General features: G+C 50.1%; 3 protein-coding genes across 3 annotated transcripts; all 3 read right to left on the bottom strand.

Annotated features, from left to right (window-relative positions):
• Positions 1–3,070: 3,070 nt before the first annotated feature.
• Uts2r (urotensin 2 receptor) lies at positions 3,071–4,231 on the bottom strand. Its single transcript, XM_038324701.1, has one exon. The coding sequence runs from the start codon at positions 4,229–4,231 to the stop codon at positions 3,071–3,073; it is 1,161 nt and encodes a 386-aa protein (XP_038180629.1).
• A 9,398-nt stretch (positions 4,232–13,629) lies between these two features.
• On the bottom strand, positions 13,630–14,073 carry LOC119813605 (60S ribosomal protein L29-like). Its single transcript, XM_038328981.1, has one exon. It carries the CDS (start codon positions 14,071–14,073, stop codon positions 13,630–13,632), a length of 444 nt encoding a protein of 147 aa, XP_038184909.1.
• Positions 14,074–16,388: 2,315 nt separating this feature from the next.
• On the bottom strand, positions 16,389–17,375 carry LOC119813596 (testis-expressed protein 19.2-like). The gene has a single exon (XM_038328973.1). It carries the CDS (start codon positions 17,373–17,375, stop codon positions 16,389–16,391), a length of 987 nt encoding a protein of 328 aa, XP_038184901.1.
• Between the last annotated feature and the right edge of the window lie 4,750 nt (positions 17,376–22,125).

A 22,125-nucleotide genomic window follows, 5' to 3' on the forward strand; every position in this document is an offset into this window, starting at 1 on the left:
CTACGCCTGGACTCAGATGGAGACCCTGTCAGCTTATTAACAGCCAGATCAAGTCTGGGAGTGTGGCCACTCCACCTCCTTCTTTCTTCCAGTTCTCCTGACCCCTTCCCCTCCCTCCTATCATCGAGTCCTCTCCTGGCTTGCCAGAGCAACATAGGCTTTCTCCATTATAATTGTAACTTTCCCTGAATAGAAATTCTCCAGCAGAGCTTTCTGTTGGTTCTGGGTATGACAGGAAGGTCTCTTCCAGCTAGACTCGAGGGCAGGCAGGCCATCTATAGGCCTGCCTCTGTAGCTGTGGGCCAAAGGAGGACAGAGCCAAGGTGTGACTCTGTGATGGTGGTCATGCCCAACCCCACCAGCCTCACCTCTCTTGAGTCCCAGAGACACAGAGAGACTTGGAAGCCAGGCTTAGAATCACTCATGTCGGAAGCTGACATGTTACCACCATTGTCAGCTTGTCGGAGGCCGCATCTCTAGAGGATGGCAGAGTGTGCTGAATGTGTCTAGTGTGTGTTTGTATATGCTGTGTGTTTTGTGTACATTGTATGTTGTGTCTGTGGCATGTGCACATATGCATGTGTTGTGTTTGGTATGGTATGCGTACTGGGGTGAATGTGTGAGGTGAATGTCTTATGCGTTAGTTGTGTGTGATGTGGAATGTGTGGTGGGATACATGTTTGTGGTGTGCACTTGGTGCATTTGTTCTATGTGGATAGTGTACATGCGTGTGTGCATGCATTGTGTGGGCGTGCATGTTTGTGTGCGCGCGCATGTGTGTGCTTGTGTGTGTGTGCCTGCATGTGTGTGTACTTGTGTGTGTGTATGTGCACATGTGCACGTGCACATGTAAGTACACATTATCATTGTTCTGGTACCAATCTCTGTCAGTGCTGGCCCAAAGAGGCCCCGAGGCCAGATCTAGCAGGTACCAAGACTCTAGGATAGTGACAGAGATACCGGTTATTCATCCAAGTCTTCCCAGGACGGTGGTTCTTATTACAAGTGGTCTTTTAGAAGCTCCAGCTTTAGGACTTTGTTCTGTTTGGATGGTAGGGACGTCTAGGATATATCAGGTCCCTCTGGGTGAGGACACATGTTCTCACAGACCTCACTAGGTTACCCCCCTGACATTGGCTCTGGGGATGAAGCTATACTCCACATTGCTGAGGCTTTTCCAGTTCATGGCCACCCCATCCTGTACTGTAGAACAGTCTCTGAGGGAAGGTGTGATCCTCTCTGGACAAGGTATCCACCCCTTCAGTTGTGTGCTGACTCTGGTCACAGTGCCCTAAGTGGGCGTATGGTATTGCAGAAACCCCTTTCTCTGGGTCATCTGAACTCTGGAGAAGGAGGAAGCCTCCCAGAGAAATGGGGGGCCTTGAAAGAGGGCCACCCCTGCCCAGGACTGGGTGTCAAGTAAGGGTGGAACAAACTTGGACCCAGCTCTGAGTTCTTTGAGACAAGAACTGGAATTGGACTTTATCAAGAAAAGGGGCTTTCTAAAGCTGAAGCCCCGCATCAGAGACGCAGTAAGGTTTGGGGTAAAGGAGAGGGGCATCACAGGGCAGGGGTCTCCAGCTGGGTTAGGATGCTCTGTCCCACCGCCCACATCCTCAAGTGATTCACTAGTCAGTTTCTGGTTTTGCAGAGCTGGGGCCTCTCACACGCTAAGCAAGTTTTCTGACATTGAGCTATATTCCCAGCTCTTTTAATTTTTTAAATTTAGAGCTGAGCATGGTGGCGCATGCCTTTAATCCCAACTACTCTGGGTGCAGAGGCAGGTGGATCTCTGAGTTCAAGGCCAGCCTTGTCTACGAGTGAGTTTGAGGCCAGCCAGGGTTGCATTAGTGAGACACTACCTCAAAAAAGTTTTGTTTGTTTGTTTAAATTTAGAGACAAAGTCTTTGATATGTAGCACAGGCTGACCTCAAGCCTCAACTCCTGGGATTATAGGTCCAACCCCTTTGTGTGTGTGTGTCCCTCTTATTTTTTTTTTAATAGCAAAAATAAATCTAGTATCTCAGCCATGGAGAAGCACAAAGTACTGTGGCCAGCCACCAGAATCTACTTCTAGAATGTGGTATCACTCCAGAGACCTGCACTCCGTATCCTGCCACAGGAGTGCACCCGACCTTCAGCAAGGGTAAGGTACACCGGCCTCTGATGATCATCCTGAAGCAGTGGACAGGTGTGGTCTGGTCACGGCAAGAGGAATGGCCAGCCAACAAAGGATGTCCTGAAGATGGTACTTGGGACAGGGAAACAGTTTGTCCAGGAGCAGTGAAGGCAGGGCCATATCCCTGTCACTGTGAGCCACGTTTGGGTTTTGACTATCTTATCTAAGAATTGTAGCCTGCAGGGCTTCCTTTCCTTCACTGCTAGCTGGGCAGCTTCTCCTCCTGGTCCACCAATGCCCCACCCCCCAGTCTCTCACAACCTCTGTTACCCGCCCTCCTGTCCACCTTAAATAAAGGGGAGGGCTCCCATTCATAGGCAAAGGCTTGGAAAGCAGGCATGCCCTCACCAAACACTCAGGTGCTTCACACTGGGGATCCCCTGAGTCCAGGACCATCCCCATCCCAACTTTCAACCCCAGCACGAGGCAGGGCAGACTGCAGAGTACAGGGTTTATTGTTCCTTGTGCGCACAAAGACATGAAGCTACCTTGGGACGGGCTAGGGGAGGGAGAGGGAGAGGGTAGAGCTTGGCTGCTGGGCCCTCACCAACCAGTTGGGGAGGGTCCTCAAGGCTGGAAGGGTTTTCTACAGATCTGGTTCACAGCCTGGCGCTAGCTGCTCTGGGTAAGTAGGCTTTAGATGACTCAGCTCACCAGGGTCTACGGAAGCGGGTCTGGGCCGCAGGGTCTGAAGACTCTGAGAGACAGGTTTGAAGGAGGCGCGTGTTGGCACTGAGGGAAAGGTGCTGACAGAGCTGGAGTGAGCAACAGTGAAGAAAACACAGGGAACTTTCCGGAAGACAGCCGAGAAGGACGGACAAGATGGTTAGGTTTGAGTAGGGGATTCTGGGAACGGGCTTCTCGGCAGCCTGGCTTTGGGTCCTTGCACGCTCAGACAAAGGGCCCACTAGCGGGAACTGGGGACAGCATGAGGGTCTCTGTGGTCTTCTGGCTGCTGGAGGACAGCGAGCGGCCAGAGTTCTGCTGGAGGTGGACTCGGCTGGGCAGGAAACTGCCAGCACTCCCTGGGCCACGGCAACTGCTACTACCCAGTGCTCGCTGGCGGCCACGCAGGTACTCACGATAGTTCTTGGTGAGCAGTGTATAAAGGAAGGGATTGACGCAGCTGTTGCCGTAAGTGAGGCAAGTGGTCAGGTAGTTGACAATGCGTGCAGTCTGGGGTGCCAGTGGCGTGGCCTCGTGGTACTGGGCCAGCAGCTGCCACAGCCAGAAGGGTAGGAAGCAGGCCCAGAAGAGGAGGACGATGCCAAAGATGAGGTAGAGCACCCTGGGGTTTGGCAGCCGCCGCGTCTGCTTGAAAGAGGCTTGCTGAGATAGCCAGTAGGCCCTGGCCAGGCGGACATAGAGCAGCCCAATGACCAGGCCGGGCCCCACAATGCTGGTCCCGAAGAGAAGCGTCAGGTAAATACGGTGGGCACGAGGGCCCCAGGATGGCAGGCAAAGGCTCTTGGGGCCTCTGTGAACTAGCCGGATGGCAAGCATCATGGGTAAGGTCAGCAGCAGCGCCAGCAACCAGGTGCCCAGTGCCAGCAGCTTACGGTAACCCTTGGAGCGCTGCACTGTGTCCAGGGGTCTCAGCACTGCTGCGTAGCGCTCGCTGCTCATTATGGTCAGAGTAAAGATGCTGGCGTGCATGGTGAGGAAGTCCAGGCTAAAGAGAACACGGCAGCCCACATCTCCAAAGTGCCAGTCCTTAGTTACGTAGGTCGCTACGATGAAGGGGATGCTCATCAGGTACAGCAAGTCGGCCAGTGCCAGGTTGACCACATAGACATACATGGAGGCTGAGGCGTGCAGGAAGCGGCACATGACCACCAGGGTGTACACGTTTCCCACCATGCCCACCACACCCATGGCGGAAAGCACCGCCCCAATGGCCCCCGTGGCCACCAGGTCTCGCAGGGAGCTGTGATCTGTTGGTCCAGTCCAGGAACTGTTGAGGGACACATTGGGGCCGCCAGGCAACTCAGACACAGTTTCTGACATGGCTAGCGTGGGGAAATTGGTTGTAGACTCCAGGCTCAGTGCCATCTCTCTGCCCTCACACTGGGCTTCTGGTGGGGATCCCACTGCTCAGAGAGGAGGCCTGTGGGAACTGTGTCCTGTGGGAGAAGGTTAACGTCAAAGGTGCAAGATCGTCACTTCCATGCCCCAGCAGCCTCTACGAGGGACACAATCACTGCCCCTCCGAAAAGAGATGAGGGCTCACCAAGTCCTGTCCCCGGTTGGAACCCTCAGAAGAACCCCTTTTGTGTCATCTCCCCCGCTACACAGGGGACCCTATAGCCATTGGGACCCACTGTCTCCCAGGAAACTCCCCTGTAGGGTGCCAGTCTACCCCAATGCAAACGTAAGGCCTTTCTGTTTCTGAAAAGCTGATCACAGCAAGGCAGAGACAAGAGTCCTAAGTCCCGTTTTCCATTTTATGTCACTTGTATACTTGAAAGGGTTTCTTCCCGCCACAAAAGTAATGTCTACTGAGCTTAAATGTTCCAATAGAAAAGTAGGTAAAGGCCTTTGAATTTTTATTTTTCATATAAGCCTGGATCCCTGTCTCACATTACACACACAGTGATGGAGGGCGGTCAATCAAAAAAAACCTTTGGAAAAAAAATTATGATCCATGGCAGGAAAATATTTATTTTTTTTCTAAAAAATTGTTTAAATTGTAGTCTTATTTGGTGTGTGCGTGTGAGTGCGTTTGTGCATGTGTGAGTGTGTGTGTGTGTGCACATGTAAGTGCATGTGTGCATGTGTGAGTGCATGTGTGCATGTGTGAGTGTGTGTGTGCATGTGTGAGTGTGAGTGAGTGCATGTGTGCATGTGTGAGTGTGTGTGTGTGAGTGCATGTGTGCATGTGTGAGTGCGTGTGTATGTGTGTGTGCACATGTGAGTGCATGTGTGCATGTGTGAGTGCATGTGTGAGTGCATGTGTGCATGTGTGAGTGTGTGTGCATGTGTGAGTGTGTGTGCGTGTGTGAGTGTGTGTGTGCATGTGTGAGTGTGAGTGAGTGCATGTGTGCATGTGTGTGTGTGTGAGTGCATGTGTGCATGTGTGAGTGCGTGTGTATGTGTGTGTGCACATGTGAGTGCGTGTGTGCATTTGTGAGTGCGTGTGTGCATGTGTGAGTGTGTGTGCATGTGAGTGTGTGTGCGTGTGTGAGTGCATGTGTGCATATGTGAGTGTGTGTGTGAGTGCATGTGTGCATGTGTGAGTACGTGTGTGCATGTGTGAATGCCACAGTGTTCATGTAGAGGTTAGAACAACCTTTGGGATTGATTCTTTCCTTCTTTTCCATGCAGGTCTTCAGGCTCTAACTCAGTCTTGGAGGCAAGCACCCTCACCCATGGAAACATCACCCCCCAGAAAATGGTTTTATTTTAAAGCAAAGACTCACTATGCAGCCATGGTTGCCCTGGAACTATGCAGGTCAGAATATCAAAATGGCCTTGAACTCACAAAGATCTACCTGCTTCTACCTCCTATGTGTGCCACCATGCCCAACTTTTAAAAAAAATTTTAGAGTACAGCCCCACCCCCACCTTTCTCTCTCTCTCTGTCTCTCTCTCTCTCTCTCTGTCTCTCTCTCTGTCTCTGTCTCTCTCTCTCTCAGATTAATTTGTTTTATATGTATGAGTGCTTTTTGACTTCACAAATGTATGTACACAGGATACATGCCTGGTATCCTCAGGGGCCAGGAAAAAATCAGATACCTTGAAACTGGAATTACGGATGGCTGTGAACCACCTTGTGGTTACTGCAAACCAAACTCAGCTCCTCTGCAAGAGCAGCAGGTGCTCTCAATCGCTGAATGATCTCTGTGGCTCAGGAAAAGATTACTTAAAAACAAACTTAATTGGGGCTGGAGAGATCACTTGCTGCTCTTGCGGAGGAGCTGGGTTGGATTCCCGGCACCCACATGGCAGCTGTCTTAGTTAGGGTTTTGTTGCTGCAAAAAGACACTATCACCACGGCAACTCTTATAAAGGAAAATATTTAACTGGAGCTAGATTACACTTCAGAGGTTTAGTCCATTATCGTCATGGCGGGAAGCATGGTCGCATGCAGGCGGGCAGACATGGTGCGGGGATGGGGGGGGGAGATAGCTGAGCGGTCTACATCTGGATCTGCAGGCAGCAGGAAGAGAATGAAAAACTAGGCCTGGCTTGAGCTTCTGAGACCTCATAACCCACCCCAGTGGTACACTTCCTCTAACAAGGCCACACCTTCCAATAGTGCCCCTATGAGCCTCTGGGGCCATTTTCATTCACACTGCTTCAGCCACTAATAACCATCTGTCATTCCAGCTCCAGGGGATCTGACACTTTCCCCTGACCTCCTCAGGCACCAGAGACACATGTGGAGCACATACATACATCCAAACAAAAACATTCGTACACATAAATAGAAATGTCTTTTTAAAAAAAACCACAAACCCCAAACTTCATCAAAATGAAGAACTTCATCAAACAAGTAAAGGTGAGATGTGAAAATATACGTCAGACCAATGGACCAGGGATCAGTATACACGTGAGAACTGTAAACCATAGAGAAAAGAGTAATTATTAGCTATGTGTGGGGCGGGCTGTGGGGAGGCAAACTGAGCAGGAATGTCTGAAAGAAAATACCCCAAAGGCCACAAGCTAAGGAAAAGACGTTCTGCATAGCTTGTTACTGTCAGAGAAACGCAAATCGAAACCACAAAGAGACTCTAAGAAGCACACACGCATGTGCACGCACACAGCGTGCCTGTGTTGTGGGATGTTTGCACACTGTGTGAGGGTGGGTTTCTGTGACTGGTGTCAAGAAAAGCTGAGTGGCCGACAATGAGGCAGGAGGTATAGGCGGGATCTCTGGGGAGAGAAAGGAGGAGGAGGAGGAGGAGGAATTTAGGTACACAGGAGTAGCCAGGAGACATGAGAGGAAACAGGAGGTGCAAGATGGAAGAGAGGTAACATCACGTGACAGAACATAGATTAATATAAATGGGTTAATTTAAGTTATTAGAACTTAGGAGCAAACCTAAGCTAAGGCCGAGCTTTCATAGTTAATCCTAAGTCTCTGTGTCATTATTTGGGAGCTGACTGGCGGGGGCAGAAAAACACTCGTTACATGCCCATATCCAGAAAGATCAGCGCACCTGTTGTTGAGTTACGGGGGTTATAACTAGAATCCTCAGGGACTCCAGTCGAGACCGTGAAATGCCTACAGCTCTTCAACGAAGCAAAACAGGTGTGTTCCACGTCACCAGTGATCCCACTGACACTCCAAAGAACAGCAGCTTCATGTCTAATGAGTTTGAAACAACCCAAGTGACCATACATAGCAGCAGCAACAGTATAAAGCAAAAGTTCCGTACAAATGACCCACAGAAATGGAAAAGCCTAGCACTGCAGTCTGCGAGAGACGTGGTTCTGAAGGACAGTAGCAGGCAGGAGCTTAAATGTGGCTCCCTCTGAGATAAGTTCATTAATGGAGAAGGTCACGGTTACAGGAGGTCAAAGCAGTCTCCGTGTGTGTGTGTGTGTGTGTGTGTGTGTGTGTGTGTGTAACACTAGAAGTCCCTGGGGCTAGGTATGCACATTCCCTGCCCTCAGTGGACCTCCCGCAGGTAAACATGTAAAACAAACAAACAAGCAAACAACCCCCTCCCCCCAGCAAAAACTCTAAGCTCCAACCAGGGGTGGCAGCGCACACCTATAATCCCAGCACTCTGGAGGCAGAGGCAGGCGGATCCCTGAGTCTGAGGTCAGCCTGGTCTGCAGTGCGAGTTTCGAGTTCCAGGACAACCAGGGCTCAAAAGAGGTTTTACAGAGAAACCCTGGCACAAAAAACCAAACCAATGAAAACAAAAACCCCGCTAAGCTTCTTATGTTTATTGTATAAGTATATTGGGGCTCTTGCTCGGATAGGTTGACCTCACAAGAAAAAGAAAGGCCTAGAGGGTGGACCTAAAGAGTGAACTTTCTGAGAGGAAGCAGAGAGAAGACCCAGAGTTGCACAGGCCTCCCCAACATCCAGGCCTTGAAACGGCCTCTAGAAGTGCTCTTTCCCCTCAGCCAAAGCGGAAGAATCAGGCAGGTCTAGGGTGAGGAGACATGGTCTCCACACCCGCAGCTCCTGGTTGCATTTGCACCGAAGCCCTTGCCCATTGCTGTCTCACCTTACAGATCAGCCCCAGAGACACGGGGGTCCTCCTGCCCGGCTAGGAAGGCCAAAGGAAGCAGAAGCCACGACTGACCCTCCAGTCACCGGTCCAGGGAGGGTGAAACTTTCCTATGAGTGCGCTGCCCTGAGACCCACCAGACCCGGAGCAGCACACAGGCGCTCCCTGGCACTTCGGGGACTCCAGCGGGCCGCGCCCTCCGGGATCGAGAGGTGCAAGCTGGGTTTGGGGTTGGCGGACGCCCCGCGCGCCCAGATCCATGCTCCCTGGGTTGTGCAGCCCGCGGCCGTGTGCTCACCTCTGTCTGTCACGAAGCCATCGGTTGCCTCCCAGCCCGGGGCTTAAGAGAGGCGCCCGCGTCCAGTCACTCAGACACTCGAGACCCAGTGGCCATCACCGCGCGCGCAGGTTGGCTAATGTCACTCGCTCGGAAGGAATGTCCCTTCCGAGCGCTCTCCAGGCGGGGCGGCGGGGCACACGGTGCGGTGTGGGTCTCCTGCCTCCTGAGAGTTCCACACCACGCCCGCTCCTGAGCAGCAGCAGCCACCTGTCCCCCTGCCAGCTGGGAATGTGCCGGTCTGGGTATTAATAACCAGCCGCGCAGGCCCTCGGGAGGGCTCCTCCGCGGAGATGGGCGCCGGACCTGGGCCGAGGTCGCTGCCACAGAGGGGTTGGCCGGGCGCGGATCCCAGAAAAGCAGCGCACTGCTATTCGGCTTCCTGACTTTGCCTTTCTGCTACACGGAAGGATCTCTGTGTATGCTGGTGGGGCTCATTCTCTCCACACCTCATTTAACCACCAGTGTCAGAGCGAGGCTTGAAGTTACTGTGAAGGTGAGCCGTGAGTGTGAATAGGGGATAACTTTGGGACCATGATTAATCAATCATTCTCAAAATAAACAGGTGCCTAGGTTTGGGTAGCAACCCTGTAGTCTTCCTGTTGCTTACATCGAATGATGTGGTTGCTTCCACATTCTCTGGGGCTCAGTCTTCTGGGAGAGACCATAGAAGCAAACTTGGGCTATAGGGAGCCACTCTCCTCTCTACCCTTATCTGTGGCGGAGGTCCTGTTAAAGGCATCCTGTGGGGTGGCTAACCCCCCTGACATGTTGCATGGGTAGTGCTCAGAAGGACTGGTCCATGTTGGTCATACACTGGACAAAGATGAGTCCCCTATGGCTCTGGGACTGGGAACCAGACCATCATAGAAAACAATGCACAGAGATTACTCTGTGGGGTTCCACTTCCTATGCGGAGCTCAGATGTGGGGTGTAGGAGGTGGGAGCCACTTGTTTGTTCTGGCTGCCCAGTCCCGAAATAATCACAAAGAAACTATATTAATTAAGTCATTGCTTGGCCCATTAGCTCTAGCTTCTTATTGGCTAACTTTTACATATTAATTTAATGCATTTCTACTAATCTGCATATCACCACGTAGCTGTGGCTTACCCTGTAAAATTCCCAGCATCCGTCTCTGGCGGCTCCATGGCATCTCTCTGTTCCACCTTCCTCCTCCCATGCTATAGTTGAAGCCAGTTCTTTATTCATTAACCAATAAAAACAACACATAGACAGAAAGACTTCCCACACCATTGGGGTTTGAATGAGGCCTCAGGGTGGTCCCCCGGCCTCATCCCCTTTGCTCACACTCCTCTGGTTCAAGTCCCTCCTCCACTGTGCCACCCAGTACACCAAGCAGTCTGATTCCCACATCTCTTTAAGTCCCGGTTCCCACCTCAGGATCTGTACTTTCAGCCAGGAGAGTGAGAAAGCCTTCTGGTGGGCAACTGTTGGCCACGCCAGAGAAACAGCAAGTTGTAATTAAAGTTCCAGGAGTCAGCCCACCAGAAGGCAATCCTCTGATGGGTCAATCTCGTTTAGGCAAGGTCACGAGTCTACAGACCCTGGAATGTCTTTTGCTTCTGCCGTGCCTTTACATGTTTGCTGCGGCTCTTTCTCTTGATTACAAATATATGTGGGTTTTTGGGACAACTTGTTTTTCACCTGTAATACATAAAATGTTTGATCATGTGAGGGAGATGAAAAACATATTTTTTACCTATAATTATTCACTTGAAAAGTGGAAAGCAGCTGCTCTGACTCTTGTACTGCCTGGGAGATTCTATTGGGGCAGAAAAGCTGTAAAAAAACATGAGATAGGAGGGAGAATAAAGTAGATAAAGAACAAAGAAGGAAACCATCAAGAGCGTTTGATGGGACTCCACGGAGTCAGCCCAGTTAGACTTTTCTATCTGAGGGGGTTTAGGGAAAAAGGTAGTCACAAACTCCTGTTCTGCTGGAGACTGGACCCCAGACTGCAGTAGGCATCTCTCTGGGGTATAGGGCCACTGGGCCCCACTTTCAACTGTGTCTGTGTAGGTAGAGAGGGGACCCCTGGAAGCTGGGGAGGCCTCAAATAACAGGGACAGGTAGGAAGTCACATCTGCACTCTCCTTACAGCGGAACCAGAGCCTCAATCTATACAGCCAATGTGAGCTCAGGCTTGATGAGAGTCCAGACTATGGAGAAAGGCCTCTAGAAGCCAATGGTTTACCTAGGGGAAGCTGACCGGTCAATAAGCCCCAATATATGGATGTCTACAGGCCAGATACATGGATGACCAAGGATGGTCACAGTTGTTTCTTGATTCTCTGCACTTCTAGCAGCAGCTATGAGCCCTTGTTGTTTGACATCATTTCCCCTTCTAGTACAGCTAGGGACCCCTCTACCGAGCTGAATCCCAGCCAAGTCCTTGATCCTACAGAGCCCCAATCCACACAGCAACACCATTTTCTGAAGGACCAATGCCTATCTAATGTGGATGCTGGACAAACTCCATGGACAGTAGAGTTGCTGGGTCATCCCAAGGATGCTTAGCAGAGGTGAGGGCAGAAGGAAGGGGTTCAAAGCGAAAGCTTTGGGAGGTCATCTGAGAACCATTCTCAGGGGAACAGGGGGAACTTGAGTGTCCACAGGGGCTCAAATGCTCACACAGACCTGCACTGTCCAAAGGCAAATGCTTCCCGCAGTCCCCACATCTGTTATGCTCTGTGAAGAAACACCCTACCTATCTGCAAGTCACTTCATGGGCCATTAAATCATACGCTGTGATCGTGCCGCCTGCACTTTCTTTAAATGTGACTTCTGAAGCTGTGCTCTGCACATAATGGCTTCATTATGTCCGAGAACGACAATTTCTCTGAAAGAACTCATTTCTAATTGCATTACCACACTCTGCAAAAAAAAAAAAAAAAATGAGGCTTTGTGGGTAAGAACCAGTTGGGGGCGGGGGGAATCTCTTTCTCGGGTGCACATCCAGCCCGCATACAGGTGCTTTTCGACTTCTTAAAGAAGCCCAATGCTTTATAAGTATACCACTAGGTGCTCAAAGACCAGCGGTCCTTCTCTCTACCATTGTGGTCCACAAGAGCAGCAATTTCTCATGGGAAACATTGGGAAAGGTAAGAACAGGCTGAGAGTGAGGGAACCTAGGTTTTGATGCACGCCTGACATTGTGGGCAGTGCAGAGATGGCTTTTGAGGCCCACCCACATCAGAGGCTGGGATGCTTCCCAGGGTGCTGTGGCTACACCATACAGCCACAGCGGGGGGTTCATTCACCTCCCTGCCCCCACTGCTTGAGCACCCCATAGACTGCCACCACTCCACATCTCCAGGAGATGCGTCTTTTTGTACAGAGAATAATTTCCCCTACTTCCAGGCTCCGGCACTGCCGTTTCCTGCCTCCGGGCATAATGCCCTTCAGCTCTGAGACCCAGCTGGAGAGACGATGACCACAATGAAATCAATTAAAACTGGTACCAGTCTGCAGCTGAGGAGAGGGGCCATTGGTTAGTGAACATCCCAGTGATCCCAAGAGATGGAAGTTCTAAAGCTGGCAGGTGGGCTGAATGCAGACCCGTTCCTGACCGGGAATTCCCAAGCCATTGACAGCTGAAACACAGAAGCAAAGAGAAATATCTAACACCCCAGTTTCCCTGAGAATCAGCCTCAGGGGCCTCCTGCTGCAGATGAGAGACCATGGGGTCCAAACACGGCTGTCTTCTGGTTCCAAAAGGCCGAGTGACCTTCAGAAAAAAGGTCCCAGTTCAGGATCCACAAATACCTAACGTCCTGGGTGAGGAGATGGTGCACGGAGTCATGGGGAGCCTTTCTGGGGATGGCAAAGGTGGAGGGAGGAGTGAAGGCCAAATTTTCTTGCAAGAAGTACACCAAAGCCGTGTCTCCTTACAATACCTAGGAACAACCCCAATCTTTTATCATACAACTTCAGAAACCTCTCTCCTCTCAGCATGGCCATTCTCTCCTTCCCGAGTGATAAGCAGGCCAGGAGCATCAACTCATGCAAGTCTGACTGCAGTGGGAGTGCTCTGACCTTCCACTGACCCTAAAACCAAGAGAGGAGCCTGGTCTAAGAGGTGGGACCCTTGTCTAGGTTCCCTCCTGGGAGATCTCCCTCATCTTCCAGTTCTTACCACCACCACCATCGTCAGCGTCACCATCTTTGCCACCAGCACTGCCATTGTCAACGTGATCCCCATCATTGTTTTTGATGCACAAGTGAGTAAAAGACACCGTCTCCACCTAGATCACAAAATGACAGTCCTTCCTGATAGTTATTTCATATTGATATGTAAGTAGGAACACCCCTCTCTCCTCCATGTTCCCATCTTCCTTCTCCCCCAGAGGCACTGTTTCTCTAAGACTGGAGCGTCTCCCAAGATGTTTTGGCCTTTGGCCACGTGTGGCTTTTCCGTGTATAGTTAATGATGCTCCGTTGAAACGTTGTCATAAATGACACCATAATGCACTTGCTAATTTATACTTTTTCTTCTCCCTCCACCGACAAGAGTTCATGTGTCACTCTGACAGGCTCTACACCCTCCCCTGCACACCCTACCGGTTTCCCATGGCTCCTCCATTCCATTCCCAGGAAAACATGCCCACCAGTGTCAGGCTCTGGGTTAGATCTTCAAGTGATCAAAGAAGTCAGGGCTGCAGCTGCTGCATCTCTGCACCCCAGCTTTCTCATCTTTGAAATAACACTAGAAGTAGAGTCAACGTTTCAGGGTATTGTTGGAGTCACGTCAACGACAAAAATTTTCTTTTTTTTTTTCTTTTTTTTTTTTTTTGAACTTGCCTCAAGTTTATTTGTAAAACAGCACAAGGTCCTGACCATCTGCAGACACTGTGTAGATATCCACACCAGTCCATCCCTTCACACTGGCAGACTGAGACCTTTCTTATGGGGCCTTGACAGGGGCCTGGGCACCTTTGGGAGCCTGAGCTGCAGCTGAGGCCTCTGCCTTGGCTTGAACCTTGGGCTTTGTTTTTTGGAGCCTACGACCCCTGGCCATGTAGCTTCTAATCTGCTTCCCAAGCTTGGGGTGAGCGATGAAAGCGAGAAGGGTGAGTTTGCGGCTGGGGCCCTTTGGCACCTTGGGCTTCACCACCTGGGGCTTCACCAGGGCCTTGACGGCCTCCGCACGTGCACTCGCGGCCTTTGCGTTATTTGCCTGCATCTTCTTCAGGCCTTTCTTGTGCTTCTTGGCAAAACGCATGTTCCTCAGGAACTTGGGGTCGACCCCCTTGAGAGATTCGTATCTTTGTGACTGGGGTTTCTTGATGCCATTTCTGTGCCATTTCCGGGACTGGTTGTGTGTGGTGTGGTTCTTGGACTTGGCCATGGCTGGACGGTAACCGGCGGCTCCCGAAGCGCCTGCGACTGGAAGAGGACAAAAAGTTTTTCATTGTTGGGAACAACTGTCTTTAGGAGACTGGCAAGCTATAAATGCAAGTGTGATGTTGGTACAGCTTCAAACGCAGGAGCCATAGGGTTGTGGAAGCATTTCCACAGGCAATATTTGACATGGTTTTTCCACCCAGGTGCTCTGAGAAAAGGGTGGTGATCCCTTCTCTGGGCCAGCACCCTTGAACTGCAACATTTGATGAACTTGAGGTGGCATTCACACGTCAAAGTGATTGGATATGAAAAATTAAATGGCACTTAATGAGTTCGCGGTGTGCACAGCCGCTCCCCCACCTGATATCAGAACATTTCCAAGGCTCTAGGAGTCACCCTATACCCACTCAGTTATCCCTCCCAGACTCTAACGGCCGCCTGCTGTCCTGAAGGGACTGGTCTACTCTGAACGTCTTTCATGAACACAGCCACACAGCCTGTGCTCTGCTCACAACCCTTTCACTAGGTCCATCTGTGCTGCCGGATGCACCCGCGATACCATTTTGTCACCGTGTACGGATTGCCACAATTTATCTGCTTGTGGCTTGCTGGAAATTTAGTTTTTAATTTTTACTACTGTGAGCAATGCTGCTAAGAGCATCAATACACCTGTGTGTAATTCTTTCAAAGGTTATGCTGAACCACACTTTCTCCTTTTTAGATAAAAGGAACAGAGAATTCAGCACAGGTTCACTAAACAGAGAACGTGAGCTCCTTAGATGGCCTCTCCTTAGGATGCACCCCAATCCCTAGAATATCACGCTGTGGTGGAATTATTTAAAAAAAAGAAGCCTGCAGCCGGGCGGTGGTGGCGCACGCCTTTAATCCCAGCACTCGGGAGGCAGAGGCAGGCGGATCTCTGAGTTCGAGGCCAGACTGGTCTACAAGAGCTAGTTCCAGGACAGGCTCTAGAACTACAGGGAAACCTTGTCTCGAAAAACATAAACAAACAAAAAAAAAGAAGCCTGCAAGGGCCCGTGAAATGGCTCAGTGGGGAAAGGCACTTCCGCCAAGACTGATGGCCTGAGGTCAATCTCACAGACCCATTATTTTTCTTCCATGTGGTGGAAGAAAAAAAATTACCCTACATGTCAAGTGCCATTGATTTTTTTTTTATTTCACATAATTTTGTTGTGTGATGTCACCTCAATTTAATGCATGCTGTGGTGTGACACACTCATACCCATACCCCTACACACCCCACAATAAATAATTGTAAAAATTTTTTTTTAAAAGCCTGGGGGCTGGAGAGATGGCTCAGCTGTCTGTGAAATTTTTTGTTTTTGTTTTTGTGTTTGGAGACTGGGTTTTGGTTTTCTCTGTGGCTTTGGAGCCTGTCCTGGAACTAGCTCTTGTAGACCAGGCTGGCCTCGAACTCAGATCTGCTTGCCTCTGCCACCCAAGTGCTGGGATTAAAGGTATGCGACACCACCACTTAGCCTGAGTGGCCATTCCTGGAAGAAGACAGTCAACTCCTGAAAGTTGTCCTCTGACCTCCACATGTGTACTGTGGTGTGTGTGCACCCATGTTCTCAAACACACACAATAATAAAAGTAAAATTAAATAACGAAGGCAAAACAACAAAGTGTTTGCGGTGATTGATGCTTCACCAGGAGGGAGAGAAGGCGAACCACAGATGGGACAGACCCAGTTTGGAAGGGAGAGTTAGCTACCCAATAACTGGGCAACCACAGGCTCCAGGGCCTCTTCTGGCTGCTGCAGTACCAGGTATGAGGACACCATATGAAGGGAAAACCATCCACATCAAATAATAAAGTTTAAAACACTGACTTTATTAAACAGAAACAGCGAAAGAGGCATGAATAAAAGCAAACAGCATAAACACTTCATACAGTTAGCCCTGGCACCCGGTCTCATGACCCCCTAAGGCAGGATCTAACTACAGCACACGCCAGGTCACTTCAGAGGACATGCACAAAGTAGACAAGAGCTCTTGACTAGTCACCCAGGACACCCGATACAGAACACCCCACCTACACATATAGCTAGGCCTCACCTTCCAAACACTGAACAGTCAGCTGAGCACAGCTAAACTCCTGCTGCAAACATGCCAGACTTCCCTCTGAGGTCCTGAAGCCCCTAGGCTGTTCCAGATGCTCCCCTAAAATGCTGAACAAACAGTTCCCCTGCGGCTCAGAACAGGCAACCTCTAGCTCTTCATATTCCCTGGGGATCTGGGGCAATGGGGGCTGCCTAAGTATCAGTGCCTGAGTTATCCGGGAGTCAGGAAGGAAGGATCAGGAAAGGAAGTTATCAATGAAGTGACGGCGTACGCTATAGCTCAGGTCCCTTTGAGACTCAACATATTTGATAAACACCCTCTCCCCTGGATCCGTGCTCCAGTCCTCTGGGGTGTCACTGTCCCAGGGCAGGTAGGAGTGCACCTTGAAGCCTCCCTTCCGCAGGCTGCAGTCCGCAGGCACCAGCTCCACCCCCAGCTCTGAGGACTCCAAAACACTCAGCCTCCAGCGGTACAGGTTCGGCTGTTGAGGTTCATTCTGTAGATAGGCCTTCCTCAGCTCACCAGGGTCCAGCAACATCTGCCAGCGATGGACCTGGGTCCTCACAGCCCAACAAGGACGCATTGACAGCAAGTAGCAGACGTCATCGAAGTCACCTAACACAGTGACAAACTTCAGGTGTACCAACAAGCTTTCTACTAGCAACTGCATGGGCCAGATGGGGCTCAACTCCAACAATACAGGTTGCCCAGGATACGGGTTGAAATAGGTAACATCACACCAGGACAGAGGAGGAATAATGCGCCGGTGGAGGCAGCAACGGAAGATGCCTAATCTCAAGGGAAGCACCTGGGTCCAGTCATCAATCTCGGGGCCTCCGTCCAGGGGTACAGCTTCGTCAGGCCGCAGCTCAGTAGGCACAGGCTCGGGTACCGGCCATACAGGGGCTGATACCGGGAACCCAGGCCCCGCATGCTCAGTTTCCATCTGTGGCAAATACCCATGGCTCTGGAACTCAGTGAGCTCCAACCCCAGCCATGCATCTGGATCAGATCCGTCCTCTGAAAGTACTACAGACTCATTATCCAACACTTCCTCTTCCCAATCTCCCGTCTCCAACGTTCTTCTAACTACCAGGAAAGCTTCCTTGAAGCAAGCAAAGCAGATCTTCATCTGGTCTCCATGGACAAGGTGGTATAGCCAGGCCACAAAGAGGTAGGGCATGCCCCTGGTCCTATGGCGAATGCTGACTGGGGGACACATGGCCAAGAAGCCTGCCTGCAGCTGATTGGACAGAGAAAGAAGACTTGATTGATGGTCTCAGGCTTTGGAGACCGCGTGATGCTGGGGTCAGGTGGGGAGGGCCGTGAATGGGAGTACCAGGAGAAAATGGGGTGCAGTAGGGGGTCTAGGGTACTTTGGGCTCCAGGCTATGGGATAGTGGTGAGAAAACTGGGTGCCAATGCAATGGATACCTCCTTGGAGAAGTGGACAGTCTTAAGATTCCAGAAACTTCTCCAGCTTCACACTTGCTCCAATGTCTGGGAGCTTGAAAGGGAAAGAAAACGAGGCTTGGCGCCGCCTGCTGCGCAGGCTGCTGAGACCACCGAGGGGAGGAGGGCTGGGGCTGAGGTTCCTCGGGGTGCACTGCTCGCGCCTTGAGCAGCCTGGGGGCTCCCTCACCACAGCCCCAGGCTCAGCAGCTTCCTCGGGGCTCATGGCCCGGCCCCCAACTGAAGGAGGCCTGGAAGCCTAAATCTGGATCCCCCCCTGCCCACTGCGCTCCCACGCAGATCAAGACCCCCTCACCCACCCAATCAGTCCCTGCCACCCTCTCAACCCCTTCCCATCCTCACCTGCCTGGCTGAATTCCCAGTAAGCCTGCTAATGGACGCTGATCCCAGAGAGGCGCCTCCGACACAGCACCCTTATAAAGGGCCAATACCCATGATGCTCCTGCTCATTTACATATCTTCATGAGCCATAAAATGTAGAAAGCTAAGGGGCTGAATCACCTTGGGCCGGAGATGCACTTGTGGCCTGGCAACCCTCATGAATGCATGTGCTGCTGGCCTGCTTGCACAGGAGATGCCCTATGTCTTGAATCACAGTCACTTCAGGAGACACGAAGGCCTGAGATTGAGCCTGCGGCTTATTTTGTTTGAAAAAGAGGGTCCCCTCTTCCCTTTTTAGTAAAAGTTCTTTAAAACTTGTGAAACTGCCCACTCGGCCCTCGACTGCGTTTTAAACACATTTTCCCCTCTCTGGGACTTTTCGTTCTTAAACAACTCTTGAAAGAATTTTGTCTGAAGTTTATTTGTAGAGGAAGTCAGGGACACAGGGAAAAACCAACCAGAAAACAGAAGTTTTCCAGTGGCCTCCCTCCTGAGCTGAACAATCACTGAATATATGTTTAAATCTGGGAGCAGCACTCTGGGTGTTGTCACCTCATGCAGGTGCTCACTGTCTAGTCTGGACATCCCCAGGTTAGGTACAGGTATCATGATATGCCCCCATCAACACAGGGCCATGGGCACCAGTTCACTGTCTCTACATATACCCCATGGCACTCTGTCCTCCCCAGGCCCTAGAATCACTGACATGCCCTCTGCAACTGTTTTGCCCTATCCAAAATGTCACATGCTGGCCACAAGCAACAAGAAACTACCTCAGTTTCCTTCCTTGGGAACATACAGCTAGGTTTCCGAGCTGCTGTGGGGCAGCAGGAATCAGGGTTCACCTCAGGGTTCAGTAATACTCCATTAACTGGATACACCTCTGTTTATCCACTCACCTCCTGAAGAATACCGTGCTGCTCTCTGGGAGTTTGACAAGGAAAGCTGCTATGTTCAGTTGTGAGCTTGACAGATACCTGGAACTCTTCACAGGCCCGGTATGGTCTTCTCTCCTCCTCCTCGCCCCTCTCCCTTATCAACCTGTGTCTGTGAGCTCTTGAACTGCTCAGCTGTCTCTTCTTCAGCTTCAAGTAGCCAGCTGTCTCTCCTTGGTCTTGCCTTCGGGCCTTTCTGTTCAACTGCCAACACCTGTGGGATTGGATGATCCATGCCCCCATATTATTGTGTATTTGAACACTTAATTCCTAGTGGGGCTGCTTTGGGGACATTTAGGGGGATGCAGGCTTACTGTAGGAAGTGTGTCACTAGCAGTGACCTTTGAGACTTTGAGAGTTCTTAGCCCCACCTGCTTCCAGTTTGCTCTCTCATCTTCATGTTTGTAGCTGGAGATGTCTTCTCTCGCCTTTTGTTCTGCCCATCTCCTCCCCCCCCCCACCACTGCCTTCTCTTCTATCAATTTGGTCTATAAGAGAAAATAATATTTTTTTTTGTGCATTACATTGATCATGATATTTCATCTCAGCAACCTGACTGTCCCACCCTCCTGTCAGCCTGGCTGTTGTAGACAAGGTCACTCTGAGGACAGATCACCTGCTGCAGAGGACCTCCACAATACCCGCTGAAGACATGATCCAGTCACAGCATCTCCAGAGCCTGCACTAGTCTGGGAAAGCAACACCTCAGCTAGACATGCTTCTGTGTCCACTCAATGCCGCTGAAATTGTTTTCACATTTTAGGGTGAGAAAAATCTACCACTTCATTTGATGTTCCAGAGAAGGCATGGGACTGATCAAAACAGAGTTCTTTATTTCAAACCTTTGCCATACCCCTCCTTCCCATATAACCAGGCTGTGTTGCTGACTCTTCAAGTCAGGTAGGAGACACTTCCTGTGCTGTCCCTCATGGTTCAGGCAAGTGTTAGTCTACAGTATTGAGGGGAAAATCTCCCCAGTGGAAGTGTTGCGGCTCTGAGGGGAAATCTATCCTGGCTGTGAGAGTCACAGGGTCACACTGCACAACAAACCTCACACAAGAGATTTATTGGGAAAGACACAGATGGGCTGCCTGTGCTCCACAGAGAAGCAGCAGGGAACTGAGCAGGAGGCGGGTTATATAAAGGGTTTCTTTGGGCAGGGTTTTCCAGGATAGGTTTTCCATGGTGGGGATTGGAAGTATTTCGAGTTCTGGGATTGGTGGGTTTGATAGCTTTTCAAACCCGGAAGTGGGGTTGGACCTTTTACCCTAAAACGAGAAGCCAACAAGTCCAACAAAGCTTCTCTTCAGGAATATTTGTGGGTGTTCATGTGTCACCTGGTCTTCTTTGCTTTCTTCTAAACTTGTTCTGGTCAGACGTTCATGGGGGAACTCCCGACTTGCTGATAAGTCCCTTTGCTAAGCTCGTGTGGGTAGACAGAGGATGGTCCATCTTCGTTTCTGTGGTTGTGATAAGATGCACTAACAAAAGGAAACTCTGGGGACAAGAGGTTTATTTGAATTACAATTCCAGGTCACACACTATAGTTTTTTCTTTTTTTTAGAAATAAAGGCAGAACCTCACTCATATAGCTATTGCACCCACAGTCAAAATTAAAGAGAATTAAAGTGGCATTCCTTGCTGACAGCTAGCTTTCTCCACTTTGATACAGCTGGAGGCTCTCTTCCTTGGAAGTATACATTAATGGGTCTGTGGGTCCTTCAGACATTCACCAGTATGACAGTGAACACACTGTAACAAAGAAGAAACTTTTTCTTCATATACTGGCTCCAGGTCTATATTCAAATGTAGCTCCCAGTCCCATAAGACAGGGGTTTATAAAGGCAAAGAACAAAAATTTCATTTATTTAAAGGTGATCATTAGGTCGTTTTGAGCAAAACAAGCTTCTGTTTATGGCAGCAAAATCAGCAGTTAACCTGATGATGTGATATTTTGTTTATGATCTAACAAATAATGCATGACTGAAGATCAGATTGGGGAGCTAGCCACTCTAGTTGGCTATAGAGGCCAGGCAGTGGTGGCTCACACCTTTGATCCCAGCATCCTGGAGACAGAGGCAGATGGATCTCTGTGAGTTCAAGGGTACTCTGCTCTACACAAGATTGAATCACTCTGAAAAAGAAACAGAGTCATACTTTTGAGCCCAGCACTTGGTTTCACATGACTTTAATCCCAGCACCAGGGGGTGGAGACAGGAGTCATATGGATGGGCAGAGAGAAGAACATAAGGTGCGAGGACACAGGAGCTCAGGGCTTTCAGTCTGAACATTCAGTTTGAGATTCCTTAGAGACATAATCTTTCCCCCTTCAGTGTGAGGATTTGGTGGAGGTGGAAGTCTCTTTAGTGACTGGCTTCTTTATGTTCCTCTTCTTTCTGCATTTACCTCAATATCTGACTCTGGGTTTTTATTATTAATACAATTAGAATTTCTGCTACATGGTGACCTATATTAACTTGCACAAACAACAGTTTTATTAAAATTGTACAAGGCCTGGTAATTACAACAAGAATACTTAAGAGTCCTTAACAATTCAAAGTCCAACTTGACTTCAATAGTTCTCTTAGGCACAGTAATTTTTAAACTTTTTGAACGGATTCTGTTCAGTCCTAGCGTGGCAAGCACAGCTGTAGCAGGCCTTGTCCTTCTTGCTTTCCCACTGCCTAGCTAAACAAACCTGTTAGATTACATCCCCAAGACTAGCAGCAAGGCCTGTTTCCTTACATGGATACTTTCCTATGCCACAATCCTTCCTGAGGATGAGTACAGAAGTCCAGCAGGCTAAAAGCCCCTTTGGTTCACCTAGTTAACATGCCCAACACAAATACTCCACTGCACCCTAGCCCATTCTAACACAGACTCCCCTTTTCCTCTTCTGAACATGACACGTGCAGGCCATTGCTGCTGTTTTTCTGCCTGAGTCAGAGAGCAGCCGCTTTAACTTTTCTTTCCCACTAAATAAAGGATTTCAGTGAGATCAGGTGTTTGGGGTGTGGGTCTGTGCCTATCCTTGAACAGGAGGAAGCCCCGCTATGTGCACACGCGTGGGTGGGTTTTGCAGGGTGGAGTGTGTCCTGCATTTATAACCCTGCAGGGTGATTTCTTCCCCTCTTTCCTCATTGGCTGAGTAATCAGGAGGCTGCAGGCTCACACATCATCTGC

The sequence above is a fragment of the Arvicola amphibius genome, chromosome 4 (genome assembly GCF_903992535.2).
Source record: "Arvicola amphibius chromosome 4, mArvAmp1.2, whole genome shotgun sequence".
Lineage (NCBI taxonomy): Eukaryota > Metazoa > Chordata > Mammalia > Rodentia > Cricetidae > Arvicola > Arvicola amphibius.